The following is a 15,808-nucleotide window of genomic DNA, read 5'->3' on the forward strand; positions in this document are numbered from 1 at the left end:
TTCGTGTCCATCGTCGTCGACACCCGCGCTCACCGTCTCATCCAGCGTTGTAGCTGAGGCTCAAGTTGTCGGCCTGTACACTTTAGACCCACTCACGCACGCACTTGCACGTCCATTTTATTCCCGTTTGTTTGGTAAATTGCCTACTCATTTCGTTTCTTTCTTCTCAAACTCACCAAGATCTCCTGTAGCTTTCCATAATGTCAACAACCCCGCCATCTACAATCCATCAGAACGTCGCTCCTTCTGAGGTTGGATGGCAGTTCGTTCCTCAATATTATACGTATGTCAACAAACACCCCAATCGTTTGCATTGTTTCTATACCAAAACCTCCACCTTCACTCACGGCATGGAGGGAGAGGATGTTAAGCCTTGCTTCGGACAACAGGTATGTCTCTCTAATGTTTACATATCATCATCTATTCAGATATCAATTTTTGCACAGGAAATTCACAACAAGATCACTTCCATCGGTTTCCAAGATTGCAAGGTTTACATCCACTCCGTAGATGCACAATCTTCTGCAAATGGTGGTATTATTATTCAGGTTATCGGCGAAATGTCCAATCATGGAGACCCGTGGAAGAAATTTGTTCAAACCTTCTTCCTTGCGGAACAACCCAATGGCTACTTCGTTCTCAATGATATCTTCCGTTTCCTCAAGGAGGAAACTACCGAAGACGACGCGAGCGAAACCGATGCAACTACACTTGTTGATCAACCGCCCTCCACACCTGAACGGCCTGCTGCCGAGCCTGCCTTTGTACTTGCCCCTCCGCCAGAGCCAGAGCCAGTCCCGGCCCCAGAGCCCACCGCGGAACCTGTCCCCTCTCCACCTGTCCCTCTCTCGGAGGAAGAACTTACCACCGTCAACCCTCAGCCTCCTACCCCTCCTCCTGCCGCAGAGACTAAGTTGCCCGAGCCAAATGGCATCCATCCTGTGGAGCCTGAAGCACAACCCCCTGCAACCTCCCAACAGCCCTCTCCTGCCGCTTCCATTACTGAAATTCCCTCTGAACCTGCACAACCTGAACCCATGTCTCCACCTCAGGCGTCACCCGTTCCAGTGACCCAACCAGTCCCGCCTGCCCTACAACCCCAGCCTCACGCACCGGTCCCCGCCAAGCCCAAGACTTGGGCAAGCCTCGCTGCTGCGGATTCTAAAAGGTGGGGCGCAGCGGTCGCCCAAGAGTCAAAGGGCTTGTCGGAGGCACCTGTATCATCGAGTAGCCCTGTGCCAACTCCGCACTCCCCTGCTCCACATGGCCACCGCAGTCAACACCATGGTCCGCGAGAATATGCTGCAGTCGCTGCTGCACAAGCACTTACTACTCCTCAATGTTTCGTTAAGGTGCGTCGTCTCGACTAATTAATATCATGTCCCGTTTTCTAATCCTCCTTGAACTTCAATAGGGTGTTGTTGAGCCTGTGACTCAGAATCAATTGTCCCAAACACTGACGCAGCGGTTCGGGCCTGTCAAAGATGTCGAGATTGTCCGCCCAAAGGCTTGTGCCTTCCTTGAATTTGTCTCGCTGGACGCTGCCAAGAAAGCCATCATCGCCTCACTACCGCAAGCCCAAGGAGGTGAGGGTGGTATCCGTGTTGATGTTGGTGGAGAAATTGGGACAGTTCGCATCGTGGTGGAGACTCGTAAAGAACGAGGTGACCGTCCACAGAGCCGTCCCCGGGGCGGTGGTCCTGTGAATGGCGACTCACGCGGTGGATTCAGAGGTGGACGTGGGGGAGGTGGACGGGGACGGGGCGGTCCTCCCGTTGGTAAGTAGACACGCGATGACGTTCGACACCCCTGTGCAGTAGGATTGGATAGGAAATGACGGCGAGATGCTAGGCAGGTGTCGTGGGTTGGTGTATGGTATTTGGGCATTGCTACATTTGCCCTCGTTGGCTAACCATCGTTTCATTTGTTGTATCCTTATCCCCTTCACTCGCCTCTATTTTTACCCTCATCCACTGTCCAATGCTTCCTCAGGTCGGGTACCTCGTACTCATTTCATTTACCAGTATTTTTTTGCGCTGTCCTTTTTTTCTCTCTGGTCGTAGCTGCGTGAGGGGTCGAGTAGAGTAAAAGTAATAAAAAAAGCTGACCAAAAATGCAAACATGGTGATATAGCTGCTGCAGCACTCAGGGGGCCAATTGACAGTTTTTTTATACATGCTTCTGGCTGACTGCTCAGGAAGAAGGGATCATACCAGTACATAAAAACATCTACATATGCTGGAGATGTCTGGCCATTTCACACATGATGATCAGTGAAAACAGCTTCACGTTCGTCACTAACAATTTCATGGCAACCTGTGCGTATGATCGTGGCATAAACCTAGCCACGTTGTGCACAAAAAAAAAGTTACTGCCTACTGGTGGTTAATTGAAATACCGGGTGGCGAGGCGAACATCGGTACTTGGCAACAGGTTTGCTGGGCTCAACGGCGTAAGTCCGTCTTGCAAGGCGAGCAAATATCTGTGAAGTCTTGCGCCCACGGTGTGCGACCTTTACCGGCGGTGTAAAGTGCATCCCTCCCTGGACCACCCACCTTCGATCTAATGCTTCCGAGCGGTACGAAAATCGAGGAATATCGACCGTTATCCGGGCCACAAACCCTAGATGCTCAGCGCCGTTCAACACTGCATCCTGGCTTAGCGAACCTGCTGTAAATTTACAGTCCGTGACAATTATGCTTCATGCCAGAATAATGCGGGATCCTCCAAACACTGGCGGAGGGAGTTCAAGAACGTAAGATATTAAATCACCGGTTTTCCTTTGGGCTTGACTGTGAATTCAGGTCTGAACGGAGCCATTCGAGAAGTCGTATACAACGCGAGTGTGTCCATGTATGAGCAGACTAAGCCAAGACAGCTAGTTATCAGTTTAAAAGCCTTTCTTCCGCGCTATAAATTTGGCCTTGGATTTAGCGGCTCGCTGGGCTAGCTTCTCTTCCCAAGTCCGCTTCTTTTCCTGAGTCTGGCTAACCGTACCGCCTTGACGATCATATTCCTGTGTGCGCTCCACAAACTCGTCAATGCATTCTCCCATCCTATGCTCCAAAATCGACACCGCAACATCGGGGACGAAGTCGCCTTGCTCGACTGACCATTCCAGGTCAAACCCCCACCCTCGACGGACAACTGAGCCGCGACCTGGTTGGGGCTGCTGTCCCTGTGACCCGGTGATTGCAACGGCAGAAGGCAGTGCGTGCGGCGCTGCGGCAGAGAAGAGACCACCTTCTCTTCTCCACCATTCTACAAACCATTTTGCGGCTCTCGTCGTGTCGCACTCACCCCCGCGAAGTAGCATGCCCAATCTACGGGCTAGCTGCTCTAAAAATATAGAGACACTAGGTGTCGGCGCAGTGCCTGGCGGAAGAACTTTGAGGTATGCAGGAGCTGAAAAAATAAAATAAAATAAAATAAAATAAAATAACGACCAAAATACACAAGGGGAGATCACAATTACTCACAGACAGGATGTAGGACGTTCAGCCTGTATAACAGGTAGGCCACAAGTGCCTCCACGTCGTATAAACCCTCTTTGATACCAGCTGTTATGAGGTTAGCATGTAATTCAGTCAAGCAGTTAGAGGATGAAGACTCGCCGATTAAAGCAAGCTTTACTCCTCGTTCTGCGCCTTCGTCCCCTCTCCCAAGGAAGGGAAGCATCACACCCGGCGTGTCAAAAGAGTAGACAAGTGGGTCCTCGGACAATTTGAGACGGTTTGACAAAGCACGCGTATGACCAGGTTGAGAGGACGTCTGCAAAGCCTTCGGCGTCCCTGTGCAAAAATAGAAATGTCATCGAATACAATAGTTGACAGGACCGGAGCATACGTACGACCCGCAATGCCAAAATTTCGAAGTGAGTTCAATAATGTCGACTTGCCAACATTGGGCATGCCAACCACCAAGACATTTGTTTCTGTCGCGTGGGGGTTTCTTTTTGCTATATCTAGGAAATTACAAAAAAAAAAAATGAACCAGTTGTACAAGGAATAAGGTCAGAAGAAAATATAACATACTTACGAGCAAGGCGCTGAGAGATTTAATATCCTCACGTCGGTTACAAGATGCAAAGTGAATTATTTGTTCAGGGAAACGGGAGGCCATGGCTCTCCGGAAAGGCTGTTTTGCAAATAATCGCTAAGCCTTGGCAACTAAGGCGGTATGAGACATACCTCCATTCCCCACTCAGGTACCAAGTCGCGTTTATTTAAAACAATAATACGCTCGCATGTCATGCCGCCATAGCCCGATACAGGCGATGATTCCACAGCCGCACCGCGGAGGGGCTGTGACGAGTAAGTCACCTTTCCTCGTTCCGCTCTCCACTTTCTTATCGCGCCTATTTGTGAAAAGAAGGTTAGAACTGATGGGAGCCAAAAAAGTGGTAACGGCGCAGTACGCTTCCCAAATAGAATATCGCGCACAGCAAGGAAGCTGTTCTGCCATCTGTTTACCACACTGTCAAAGGAAACTAGTGCGTGAGAAGGTGAAGTCTCCACGTGCCATCAGATGCGAAAATATTATTGTCTCATGAAAAACGGAAGTCGCAGCCATATACTAAGAATGTCACTCACCCTCAAAGTTGTGATTAATACTGGTCAGTGGAAGTCTGGAATCTCTAAGTTCGAGGACGATGTCAGTGCGCGATAACAACGCTGGTAGCTGTTTGGTGAATCTGTTCATATGTCCAGGGAACCATGATGGCGGGGATGGAAGGGGAGGGAAGGGAATAGAAAGAAGCATAGTTGATGATCGAGATGAAACAAGGGGTGATCTGAGGCTATCCTATTGGGGTGCTGAGTACGAGGAAACGCGCCAAAACCGAGACAAGGTAACCCTGAGTCGCAAGGAGGTCCAGCTTTCCCCTAGTCACGCTTTCAAGTACACCTGACTGCAGCCGGAAGCTGTTAGAGGTCCAGCCACAATTTACAAAAGGCTTGCGACTCTGCCGGCGCCCGCTTTTGTGATTGAATTGATTCGAGAAGAACATCGAAACGTTGCCCGAGTTCGTTGGCAGCCATTGAATTGTTTGGCGCTGTTACTTCTACACGAATGACCACAGGCTTTAAATTACGGAAGCACAACTTATATCACGGATAGACTACGGCGGTAGAATACTTCCTGAGCGAATGAGTGGGTACTTAGACATGCTAACGGCTATCCGTTTTCTACTCTGTAATTCGAGGTGTCAAGGAATACTTGTAGCAAGAGAAATGGATAAGTAACAGCGAGACTGGAGACAACATCGACAACAGCACACTTGAAGAACCGAAAAATAAACGAATATGGACTGGTAGTGGGGGTGATTGGTATGATTGATCCTTATATGGGGAGTGATATGGTAGTTGAATAACGAGCCGTGTTGTGTTGCAATCCTACAATGCATTGTTGCAGGTGGGGCCCTGGGGAGATGATAGGGACGAGGTAGACAACGACAGATGGATCAGTGTAGTAGCTGTACAGGCAATGACGCATTTTTCAGATTTTTCGAACCGATAGATCTCGGAATGATGGTCACTCACAGCTCACACCCAGGTCTCCTTGCCAACGCCGATAGCATCGAAGCTCTTCCCGCTGCGAGTGCGCCTCTCGTGGAGAACGGGGACGATATCAAGGTTGATAAGTTTCTCCGATGGAGGTGGCGAGCCCTCTACCCATCCTTTCCACCCTTTCCTGACTGCAACTCTCCTCTTTCTTGGAGGGGGTTGTGATGGCGGTGAGGTAGCAACAATTGCCTCATCGATAGGGCCATCATCGCAGGGAGTTCGCGGTCGCTTCGAGGATGTGCGAGACGTGACTGAGGAACTAGATGGGCCAGGCGTGGAGCGGGGAGATGACGCCATGGGTGGTGGGGTGACCGACACGGAACGCTGATTGGTGGCAATATTAATTGTTGGACGCTGACTGGATCCCCTGGCACGCCAGAAGGACGAGGGCTGGGCTGACTGTGCACTGATAGCTTGGGCAGGAGCGGGGGGTGGCAGATGGGATGCACTGGGAGGGTCGGCGCTGGGTCGCTCGTCTGCTGTGGCCAGGGCAGCTCGTGTCTTCTCCCTCTCGCGCTCCCGCCTTTCCCTGTCCTTCTCCTTCTCCTTTTCTCTCCTCCTGCTCCTGCGCATCTCCTCGTCCTTCTCCACTTCCTTGTACGGACCTACGCCATTGAGTAAGCTGGTCAGGACATCTCGTGGTGGACGTAGATCGAAATTTCCGGCGAGTACGTCTGTCGCTGTTCGACGGCGCTGTTTGAATGGGTGGTATGCGAATGCGTGTGTGGGCATGACGAGGGACATTGTGGATGAGGGGGTGGGTGGGCACACTGGAGTCGTGTCTCTTATGGCTTGCGTCCTTACGGCACCGGGATAAGCAATCACAAACAAAAGTCTGTTGACTGCTATGTAATCCGCTTTCGGAAGTGCTCCGACTGGCTTGCTGTGCAACATGCTGCCACTGTGAATGTGGCTTTGCAGATACGATATTTATACATGTTCAGTGGCACGAACCCTCCCCAGTACGAGTGGCTCAATGCTGCACAGCATGGCGCAGTCGTGGGTCTAGCCAACCATTTCTATTTGACCCTGGAGGGTTTAGGAACATTCCACAAACCGCCCGCTTTGTGCCCAAACCAGGCCGATGAAAGATCTAAATCAAATGAATGTGACAAAAGTCCCCGTGAATGAATGGGGACATATCCCGGTCCTTCTTTTGGTGCTTGGCCAGATGGCGGCACAACGTGGAAAATACCTGCCACTTGCTGTGTATTTACCATTTCGTGTCAAGCATTCCAGACCCTCTGGAGGTTCCCTTCCTTCCTTCCATCCGAAGCCTTCCGAATGTTAGTTAATGGTCCCATTGAACAATTTCTTGGTTGCTAAATTTCCTTGCCAACAAGCGCCATCCCGGCGTTACGGCGGATAAAATGGTAGTGGGCACTCGACGTTCCTTGTCGCGCCCCCATCTTTACGAGAACAAAAAGCATCCGCTTCCACCAGACATATCGTGCCCATCACTAATCAAGCAAGGGAATTACAAAAGATCCACCTGCCCCATGGGCGCTCCCCCACCCGTGTCAGTTGCTTATCAGTGAGGTACTTCGGGATATCCACGAAAAATGTAACAGGCAACGAGCCCACCATGCCGAGTTTGCAATAGTACTATTGTTGTGCCCCAAATCACAACGTTTGCGGTGAAATCGGAGTTCCGGCTTCCTAACTGAGGCTCTGGAGCGGAGTAGTGAATAATCGCGGTTGTAAAAGCGGCCCGCCCCTGCCAATGAGGTCCGCAACCGGCGCCCATGCCGCCGATCCCTCCCTGCGCCACCTCAGGGAGGGGGCAGGGAAAGTAGTATGAACGTTGAGCTAATCATTTTGGTCAGACCCACTGAGCGACTGAATCAACCAAAATCATTGGAAATGTTACACGATCCATCAAGGAGAGCATACCAAATTTCACAGGGCGACAAGCAACTGCGGGACTCCGTTTTCCTCTTTGCATAATAGCTCCGCCCGGCGGTGGAAATATTTGCAGATCGGTGGTGATTTCTGACGGCATGTAGAACGGAGATCCTGCGATTTGACAGACTTTACCCTTACAGAACTCTCTCTTCGGCGGGCATACTTAATCGGTTCAGGACAAATGTGCGCTGGAGTTCTTTGGGCGCTTGAGACGTAACTCCCCCCGACAAGCCAACGAAAGAACCTAAAAATAGAACATGTCACTTGGAAGGATTCATTATACACACATAGTCCATATATTGATCCTTCCCCCTAACTAGGGTGATTCTGCCTTGCTGCTTGAAGCTTGAAGTGTCGGACAATAGGTGTCAGACAGGGGCGCACGTCCAGTTGGCTGTGCTTGTATTCGTCCCTTTTTTTTTCTCTTTTTTTTTTGAAAAAAAAAAAGACAAACCATGTGGTCTCTCTCGCCGTGGTAGATATTTAACCTCGAACCCGCGGACATAATCACCCGTCAAAGAATTTCTTGGGGGAGCCCAGCGCGGACAGAAATAAGTTATAGAAAAACGCCACAGCTTACCGGTGCAAGGATTTTTTTTTTTTTTCAAGATAAAAAGGCTAGAAACCCAGCAAACTGGTACGATGGAGCCTTTGGTCACTGGATTGGGAAAAAAAATCATTGAGGCCTCTCTAGGACACGGTGACAACCGCGTACTCGCCTGAAGGAGTTCAATGCGGTGATACTGCACCATGCCCCCCTGACATACACTAGCCTGCCTGGTCTGAAGCAGATCCCTATTTGAGGAAAAACGATTATCTATTTACCTTTCAATTTGGGTCAAGTGGGTTTTGACTTGACACAGACCCGCAGACACCTTGACGTCTAGAGTGTCATGATCGCAGCTACAGCTGTGCCAACCGCGGCTTGCTTCCGGATTGATCTACAGTGGTACTGTCGCAAAGGAAGGCAGGGTGGAACGGTGGTAGTTATAATACACATCGAAAAGAAAAGAAAAAGAAATTCCCATTAGCCGACTCGAACGACTGACCTCGTCATTACTAGTGACGCGCTCTACCAACTGAGCTAAACGGGACGCGACAGCCAACTCTCGCTCGGCAATATTGACTCGATTTGATAGCATCCAATAAATCCAATAAAGTCAGTTTACAGATTTTGTGTTCTTGGACTGTTCTCTTCACTCCACCACACGTCAAAGCGGTGTTCCCTGGCCGTGTGGCATTCATATAAAAGCCTCATGGCAGGCCAACTAGTAGGTTACCCTTTTCTCAGTTCCTGCGTATCGGTACTATGCGCGAGCGGGTCAGATTTTTTTCAAAGAAATCCGGTCATAAGTATGACAAGGATCCCGCCACCGTTTGTTCTACTGCTGTCAACTCCGGAATACGTAGTATCAGCGCTCGCCTGGCTTCCAGGATGAGTGAGTTGCCAAGCGATGCATGTGCACCTTTGTCGATTTAACTATTCTATTCTTAGGTGTTGAGGCCATTATCAGGGCGATACGACGTCGCGGGATAGTGCACAGGCTATACCTTGGAAACAGTTCCTTAGGCGATTCCGGATGTGTGCGATTGTTCGATTTTTTGAATTCTCCGGCTGGTCGTCCGTGTCGGGAGAGTTTAACGGAACTCTTCCTTACTCAGAACGACATCGGACCTAAAGGGCTACTTGCCATAGCTGAATTTCTGAGAAACAATGTCGTTTTGAGAGAGTTGTGTTTGTCAGGAGTAGGTCATTAGGTTTCTTTCATTCACCCACGGATCTTACGAAGTTTATTTATTAGAACCCTCTGACCAAGAATGCTGACGTTATCAGAGAGTTCGTCACATCTCTCAATTCGTCTCGCCTATGTACCTTGCAGTTGCTCCACAGTAGTTCCTTGTCGGATCCTTTCGTACAGGCGTTCCTCCCAAGGCTGACTACGCCGTATCTGCGACAATTGGATATGTCAGCCATCAACATGACGCGAGCCGCCGTACCTATCATTGTTGACTACGTCAAATCGCCTCGATGCCGCCTTGAACGTTTACAGTGCAACGCGAATAGCTTGTCATTGCCCGGAGCTCGCTCTATTATCGATGCCATCGAGAAATTCAACTACACTCTAGGGAAAGTGAACGTCGATGACCAGCACATGGACGAGGACGGTGGTGATGCGGAGGAGAGGGCTATTGCTTGGCAAGAAAGCTGGCGTATCCTTTCCAGCGCTACTCATCGCAATTCGGTGTCCAAAATGACGGTAAAAATGCAGGCTATAATGCTTTTGCGTTATTGCCGCACCCTTTATCTGCGTTCAGGACAGCGAGCAGGTCTAGATCCACTACAATCCGTCTTGGGTCCGAGCTCCAAGGTCTCCCGCCGCCAGAAGCCTTGCCTATTTTTCAAATTACCTCTTGAAATACAACTGGAGATCTTCGCGTCCCTTGCACCAGCCCTTTCTTATCAGCAGCTCATACGCGTTGTTCGTTACGCAACTGACATCAGGACCCTACCATGCGTCAGTCACGGGCCTATGGTAAAACACGGTAGCGATAGAAGTAAAACCATCATTGCCCGAGACCCGGTCTCAGCCGCTGAACGAAGACCATTGGAAGGGTCTTGGAGACCGCCAGGGTGGTGGGAGTGTCAATGTACCTCCTTTGAACGAGCGTATTGCAGTGCTCTACGTAGATGGAGGAGAGAAAGAAGAGACATATGGCTGACGGAGGTTGGTTGCGACACCTGGGAAGGCGGAGATTAACACTGATGACGTCTGAAACGAACGGACAAACGGACGAGGACATTTCTCTTCATATTTTCTTGTCTCACGCCCACCGACAGTTAATGATAATGCATATTAGCTAGTATGTCGTAGCTCCCGGAGGTGTACTTCAGTGTTTGCTGTTGTCCGGTTATACAGTCGCATTGGATGTTTTTTCACCCGTCATGGTACGAACCCTTGAATGTTGGATAGGTGGAAGAATTTGCATCGGCCACCGCGGAGGTACACAGAAGACAGGGGAGAAAGCTCTAAGCGTAGAACCCGTCAAAGCCCACTACGTGCTATGCACTATGACCAGGGCTCGTAGAGCTTCTGTTCCCACAAGACACCTCCCACGTCATTGCCTGACACTCGGAGCCATTGAATCGATACCTTCACGGTAGCGAAGCTATTTAGTTGCATCTCAATTACCACAATTGAATCTGAGTAATGCTGTGCTTGGGGCAGTAGCGCCAATTGAGAAAGCGATGTTCATCTACACACGGGAAGGAAACCAGTCTTGCCAACATCAATCAACCAGGTGAAATTCCCATCAGTAGTAAATTAGTTTGGAACGCTTCGAAGCGGAAAGAGACGAACGATCTGGTGCATGTATTTGTTTCTCTAGTTGGTCGGTAGCTATATCTTACAACCCGCTCACCTACTTAGGTATCGAGGTATCGGCGTGAGCCAGATAAACATGACCCTTAGGCAGGAAACCATCAACGTGGCCTCCCCTCCACCATACTGAATGCCCAACTATACACAACACATTACCTTATGTGCGCCCTTGAACACTCGAAGGTCCTACAACGACGCTATTAAACCCCAACTTCTTAGCCCACTTCCTAAGCCAGCTCACACCCTCCCCTTCTGCGGGATAGGGAGATGGCGACTTCCCACGGAATTTATCTTTTGCCAAGTTGATGAATGGCCTGTAGTATGTGCCGATAACACCCCTGCAACGTGACAGATCAAGAGGGTCCTCATCATATGACTTCAAGTATGACTGACCAAAGCATCCCCTGTAACAAAGGAATCACGACTTGATCTCGAAACGTAATATAGGCGAGGTTTCGCCAGTCGATGCTGGTGACTTGTTGCGAAGCAGTGATAAGAGGCGCAACATGGGTGACTTCAGCATATTGCCCGTCCTCGCTGGTTGGAGCAGGCAGTTGTGGTTCGATGTGAAGACAGCTCCGTATCCGGCTAAGATAGACCTGCTCGAAGCGCAAGTCTGGTATGGGAAGTCGTTTCCGTAGTCTCGAGTCTCCCTGGTGATGGTTTTGGGAACGGAATAGATAGTCTACACGGAGGTCGTCGTGCGACTCGGCGAATGGACCAGACATCCTGACTTGGATGTAATTTGGACACAAGCAACGAGAACCTCGGACGACAAAACACAAGCAAACAACCACTGAGCTCGATCAATTTCCAATTCTTGAGTGCACTTCGTGGCCATGGCATGCTTGCCACGAGCAGCCCTGCGGTCAGATTTCTTCATTTCAGTCAGTTATTCACGGCGAGGCCTCACCGCCTTATTGATCTGGCCAGCGCTCGAACCCAGTCCTGCACCACTTTTCTGCGAGTCACTGGAACCCACGAGGATTCAGGAATGAGCACGGGTAACCACCAGGATCCTTTTTCCAATGCAGTGATCGGGGGTTTATAGCCGTCCTTGAACCCCGTTTTCTTTATAAAATCTCCCAAGACCAAGATCAGTGGTGGGAACGCAATTGGATATCAGTCAAGGATATAGGCTGGGCGTCTTTAGCAATAGACCCACCTGCCCTGAGCTTCATCCTTGTTTCAGTGGGATCAGCCGTTTTTAACATGCTCATTTTCACAGGGCTTTCTGTGTCGGCTATACCACGGCAGTACGCGAGGAGTGCAAACTGGAAATTTTCCTGTGAATGTACCCTGCAATGCAGCTGACTTTTCCACCGTCTCTCATAGGTTTCTATTCCGGACACTTCTTCAGAGGGCACTCTCCCCTTACGAACGCACCCATACGTGCCACACGCAACATTGAGGCTGTCCACTTGTTAAAACGTGGCTCGTACTATGTATTTCTGAGCAATTCATGATTCCTTCCTTCTCTACACTCTGACGCTCTTGTCCACGGCATCTGAATGGTCTCTCAAGGCCTTGGTCGCATTTTGGCGAATTTGCGCAAGTACTTGCTATCTAACAAACCTGCAGCCCGCATTCTACTTGTGCTGGCTGTGCTGCGCGAATGTATTCGTCGCGCAAAATCTCGGCTTTTGGCAACTTCGTTTGTCCGCTTGATCAGAGAGTATATCCTCTCGTTCCTAAGGCAACCGCGACGTTTTCACGATTCGTCGGTGACGATACTCCCAAGCGTCGAACCTTCCAAAAAACAACGGCTCGTAATTAAGACCCACTCTTTGTCGGACACCCCATACATCAGCCCTTCTGGCCACCTAAGCCCGTACTCGCCTTCGTCGCCAACTAGACAGACGCCCTTATACTTTGACAATCCTTCTGATGCCAGTTTAGCTGCACCGCTCACGCCTACAGTAGACAACGAAGGTAAGTTGCTACTTCAACTCACCATGCGATTATCACGTAGTGTCGGTTGTTAGACACCACTCCAAAACAGGATCTTAAAAGTCCTATATCTTGTTCTATTCCGCCGTCCCCCGGAGGTGGACTCGTTCGGGCAGCTACATTCGCCGGGACTCCAGGCGATCCTTTGGGAGGCTTCGCAATTGGTTCGCAACCGCGAAGGCATACGTTGGCTGTGCCAGCGGAAAATCAGGATGGGTCACATCGGCCATCAAGTGCACTTTCTGAAACTAGCAAGATGTCCCTTGGTCGTGCGGCTTACAGACGCCACGATGGTCCCATGCCTCGACCACGCTCTCCCTGTCCAAGCATTTATGGGGTATCCACGTCACATTTGAAAGCCAGTTCCACAACCAGCCTCCCTTACGGGACGCAGGCCGAGTCCTCCACCAGTTTCCACACACGGGCGATCCTCAATGCATCTTCCGATATGGTCCACACTGAAGAGGCTGTGTTTGTTTTCCCTGAACCACGTTTTATTCCCATGTCCGCGAACGACGTTATGCGATATGATAGAACTGCGAAGAGCCATGCAATGATGCAAGTCTTGACTTCGGATTCCCTCGAGTCTTACCATAACCTTTGTTCAGAGACCCCACAGTTTCGGACTACACCGTCAAGGAGTATTTGGTTGATTACCCGACCTTCGAGTGTGTTTTTACATCATACTGACATATACCGGGCTAACGGTTGTGTAAGGGGTGCCCTTCCTCATGGATGGTCGGCGCATGTCCACCCAGAAGGAGCCCTTTATTACCTCCACGACGAAAAGGCATGTTCCATATATCAAACAAGTTCGTTATCGCTGTACTAACGTAAATTCAGAAAACGTTTACAGAAGTGGATATATGCAATGCGACTGTTCTTGCAGACATAGAACACTTTCAATATACATTATATGGTGAACTTCGTCAGGCTATACAAGAAGGAAGGGTCGATTTGCAGTTGAAAGATGTAGAACTTGTTCTGGAGCCTAGGTCTGATGACTATGGAGTTTTGTGCAGCTACTACTTCGTTCATCGACACAAGAGGTGTCTCTTCTGGTTGGAGGTTTTCGATGCGCGCAGTGTTCTCGGTGACTGCAAAGGCGTCCATGCTCTGTCTCACAAAAGTTGGTGCCACTGTTAAGCGTGCTGTTCCAGATCACGTGATTGATATGTTTTCTTCAGGACTTGCTATCGAAGCGCAGTACTGGTATGCAGTCGACACGGTATGTAAAGTGTCTTTTTCCTTTACCGTCACTAATATCTGTCTTCTTTCAGGTGTTTATATGAGTACTCAAAAGTCCTGCAGGAAACACAGATATCTTTTTCCGGTCTTGGGTAAGGTCACTGGGGACCTCGTCAGCGAAGTGAAGAACATGATGTTGCACGCAACTTGTGGTAAGTTTGCATCGGAGTGACACGTGTCTGGTGTAACATTCGTAGACCACCTCAGCTCCACTCGTTCGACAGCCGCTCTGAACACTGACGAGCTGCAGAATTACCTTTCGTTGGTGGATAAGATTGACGGTGAGCTTCATGGTCGCGTGAGGTGTAGCCATTTGTCTGATCTGATTCTCGCCAGTAAACACCTCTTCCCGTTGTGACCATACAGTCGTCATTCTCGGTACGGCACATAATCCTAGCATGTTTTTCCATTCTGATTCCTTTTGTCATCAGGACGACTAATGAACATTCTTTGTACGTGCCGGTCACAGGTATATCGTACGCACATTGACACTTCCACTCCAGACCGTAACCAATATCTTAATTTCCACGGACAACCGTGCGCTCGACTGAGTGTCGATCAAACCGTCCATGGATGGAGGTATCGTCCTTCAAAAGCTATGATCGTGCTCGCACCACTCCTCTGCATGGCCCCAGTCGCCCACGTGCGCTCGTTGCACAGGAGCTTTGTGGACAATATCGCTAGCAGCGTTGAGTGGGGCGTATTCATTGCGAAACTGAACGTTCAACTACAGAATCTCAATCTCCTTGTCAGTTGATGTCTTTCTATTTTATTGAAGCTAACACCGGAATTTTCAGGGTACTGTGTTGTTGGGGGCAAACGTTGGTTTCCTTGCTATTCAGTCTGTCGATGTGGGGAACGGACGCTCTGTAACCCAAATCGCCAGCTATACGTCGCTGGTATTCAGCTTCGGTAGTCTCGCCTTGGGTTTGACCTTCATCGGTCTCAACCTGACTGGGCGTGAAAGGGGATCTGAAGCTGTAGGTTTGCAATGCACTACAGTACTTGCTTGGCACTCATGATATCGCAATGATGAAGGCAAATTTCCTTCGGCGAATGAGCGACGAGCGCCACGGACTTGAGAAACTCGCCATCATTTACAGCCTGCCATATGCGTTTCTTATGTGGAGGTGGGATGCCATGTTGTGGGTGCTGGAACTATTGTTTACCGTCATGACAGTATGCTTCTCTTCTTGCTCGCATTCTCCGTTGAGTGGTGCAAACCCGGCGATAAGATTTCAAGGGCCATTGTCGGCAGCGTCCTCGTGGTTGTTGGTGGGGTCATATTTTGGTGCATCCATGTTGCTCAGGATCGGAAAGCTCGGTGGTGGTGGGAGCCTGACCCCCGTTTCGCTCCACACCAAAAGCGGCCTCCTTTGACTAAACGCCTTGTTGCTCGCCTGCAAGAATGGAGCCGACCATGGCATCATTTCAATATCCCGAGGTTTACCACGCGCCGAAACCCACTTGACAATGAACTTCCGCATGCAAGCCCCAGCGGCGCTGCATCGACCGCGGTCGACCTTACGGTTCCAGTGGTGACTTTGCAGAAGCCCACGAACGACATCTCGAATATATCGCTCAATACCGACACGTCCAGAAGGAACTGGCGTGTTTAATGACATATGTACACCAACCTCGTGTGCTTCATTCGCCCCACGTTACACTAGCCTAAGTATAATATCTAACCAGTGTATAGGGGAATTTGTTTTACCATTCGTATCGCTAGGTTCTTATTATTAGGGAGTTCAACACTGTAGC

General features: G+C 49.9%; 6 protein-coding genes and 1 non-coding gene across 7 annotated transcripts; 3 read left to right on the forward strand and 4 right to left on the reverse strand.

Moving 5' to 3' along the window:
- Positions 1–13: 13 nt before the first annotated feature.
- On the forward strand, positions 14–2,143 carry F5J12DRAFT_814279 (uncharacterized protein). Its single transcript, XM_051744976.1, has 4 exons — positions 14–134; positions 192–389; positions 447–1,352; positions 1,415–2,143. Exons 2-4 carry the CDS (start codon positions 201–203, stop codon positions 1,784–1,786), a joined length of 1,467 nt encoding a protein of 488 aa, XP_051602771.1. The 5' UTR covers positions 14–134; positions 192–200; the 3' UTR covers positions 1,787–2,143.
- A 747-nt stretch (positions 2,144–2,890) lies between these two features.
- On the reverse strand, positions 2,891–4,761 carry F5J12DRAFT_716664 (P-loop containing nucleoside triphosphate hydrolase protein; the record flags this gene model as incomplete). The annotated part of the gene is made up of 6 exons (XM_051741023.1): positions 2,891–3,405; positions 3,480–3,791; positions 3,851–3,964; positions 4,035–4,137; positions 4,191–4,357; positions 4,593–4,761. 6 exons carry the CDS (start codon positions 4,759–4,761, stop codon positions 2,891–2,893), a joined length of 1,380 nt encoding a protein of 459 aa, XP_051602772.1.
- A 782-nt stretch (positions 4,762–5,543) lies between these two features.
- F5J12DRAFT_904290 (uncharacterized protein) lies at positions 5,544–6,308 on the reverse strand (the record flags this gene model as incomplete). The annotated part of the gene is made up of 1 exon (XM_051748509.1): positions 5,544–6,308. One exon carries the CDS (start codon positions 6,306–6,308, stop codon positions 5,544–5,546), a length of 765 nt encoding a protein of 254 aa, XP_051602773.1.
- A 2,182-nt stretch (positions 6,309–8,490) lies between these two features.
- Positions 8,491–8,563, reverse strand: F5J12DRAFT_t72. The gene has a single exon. It is a non-coding gene; the product is annotated as a tRNA-Thr (tRNA).
- Positions 8,564–8,787: 224 nt separating this feature from the next.
- On the forward strand, positions 8,788–10,392 carry F5J12DRAFT_968319 (uncharacterized protein; the record flags this gene model as incomplete). The annotated part of the gene is made up of 3 exons (XM_051750038.1): positions 8,788–8,908; positions 8,965–9,215; positions 9,272–10,392. Coding segments are annotated over 3 exons (1,329 nt in total), but the record flags the coding sequence as incomplete, so codon positions are not given.
- Positions 10,393–10,751: 359 nt separating this feature from the next.
- Positions 10,752–11,616, reverse strand: F5J12DRAFT_926003 (uncharacterized protein). Its single transcript, XM_051749377.1, has 2 exons — positions 11,243–11,616; positions 10,752–11,187 (listed from the first exon to the last, which is right to left on the reverse strand). The coding sequence occupies exons 1-2, from the start codon at positions 11,575–11,577 to the stop codon at positions 11,007–11,009; spliced, it is 516 nt and encodes a 171-aa protein (XP_051602775.1). The 5' UTR covers positions 11,578–11,616; the 3' UTR covers positions 10,752–11,006.
- Positions 11,617–12,109: 493 nt separating this feature from the next.
- Positions 12,110–15,667, forward strand: F5J12DRAFT_495838 (uncharacterized protein). The gene is made up of 13 exons (XM_051739707.1): positions 12,110–12,781; positions 12,835–13,357; positions 13,408–13,467; positions 13,517–13,589; positions 13,643–13,928; positions 13,987–14,011; positions 14,111–14,199; positions 14,245–14,328; positions 14,384–14,425; positions 14,479–14,499; positions 14,551–14,795; positions 14,845–15,027; positions 15,086–15,667. Exons 1-13 carry the CDS (start codon positions 12,361–12,363, stop codon positions 15,425–15,427), a joined length of 2,394 nt encoding a protein of 797 aa, XP_051602776.1. The 5' UTR covers positions 12,110–12,360; the 3' UTR covers positions 15,428–15,667.
- The last annotated feature ends 141 nt before the right edge of the window (positions 15,668–15,808 follow it).

The sequence above is a fragment of the Pisolithus orientalis genome (assembly GCF_024613125.1).
Source record: "Pisolithus orientalis strain OTSU chromosome Unknown F5J12scaffold_6, whole genome shotgun sequence".
NCBI classification, from domain to species: domain Eukaryota; kingdom Fungi; phylum Basidiomycota; class Agaricomycetes; order Boletales; family Pisolithaceae; genus Pisolithus; species Pisolithus orientalis.

Excerpts from the sequence above, each read along its gene's own strand:
- F5J12DRAFT_814279 (XM_051744976.1), top strand. The coding sequence starts at position 201 with ATGTCAACAACCCCGCCATCTACAATCCATCAGAACGTCGCTCCTTCT. Across the intron at positions 390-446 it reads AGCCTTGCTTCGGACAACAG|GAAATTCACAACAAGATCAC; the intron begins GTATGTCTCTCT and ends ATTTTTGCACAG. Across the intron at positions 1,353-1,414 it reads CTCCTCAATGTTTCGTTAAG|GGTGTTGTTGAGCCTGTGAC; the intron begins GTGCGTCGTCTC and ends GAACTTCAATAG.
- F5J12DRAFT_495838 (XM_051739707.1), top strand. The coding sequence starts at position 12,361 with ATGGTCTCTCAAGGCCTTGGTCGCATTTTGGCGAATTTGCGCAAGTAC. Across the intron at positions 14,012-14,110 it reads GCTATCGAAGCGCAGTACTG|GAAACACAGATATCTTTTTC; the intron begins GTATGCAGTCGA and ends AAAGTCCTGCAG. Across the intron at positions 15,028-15,085 it reads GTGAAAGGGGATCTGAAGCT|GCAAATTTCCTTCGGCGAAT; the intron begins GTAGGTTTGCAA and ends GCAATGATGAAG.
- F5J12DRAFT_926003 (XM_051749377.1), bottom strand. The coding sequence starts at position 11,577 with ATGTCTGGTCCATTCGCCGAGTCGCACGACGACCTCCGTGTAGACTAT. Across the intron at positions 11,188-11,242 it reads TTGTTACAGGGGATGCTTTG|GGGTGTTATCGGCACATACT; the intron begins GTCAGTCATACT and ends GTCACGTTGCAG.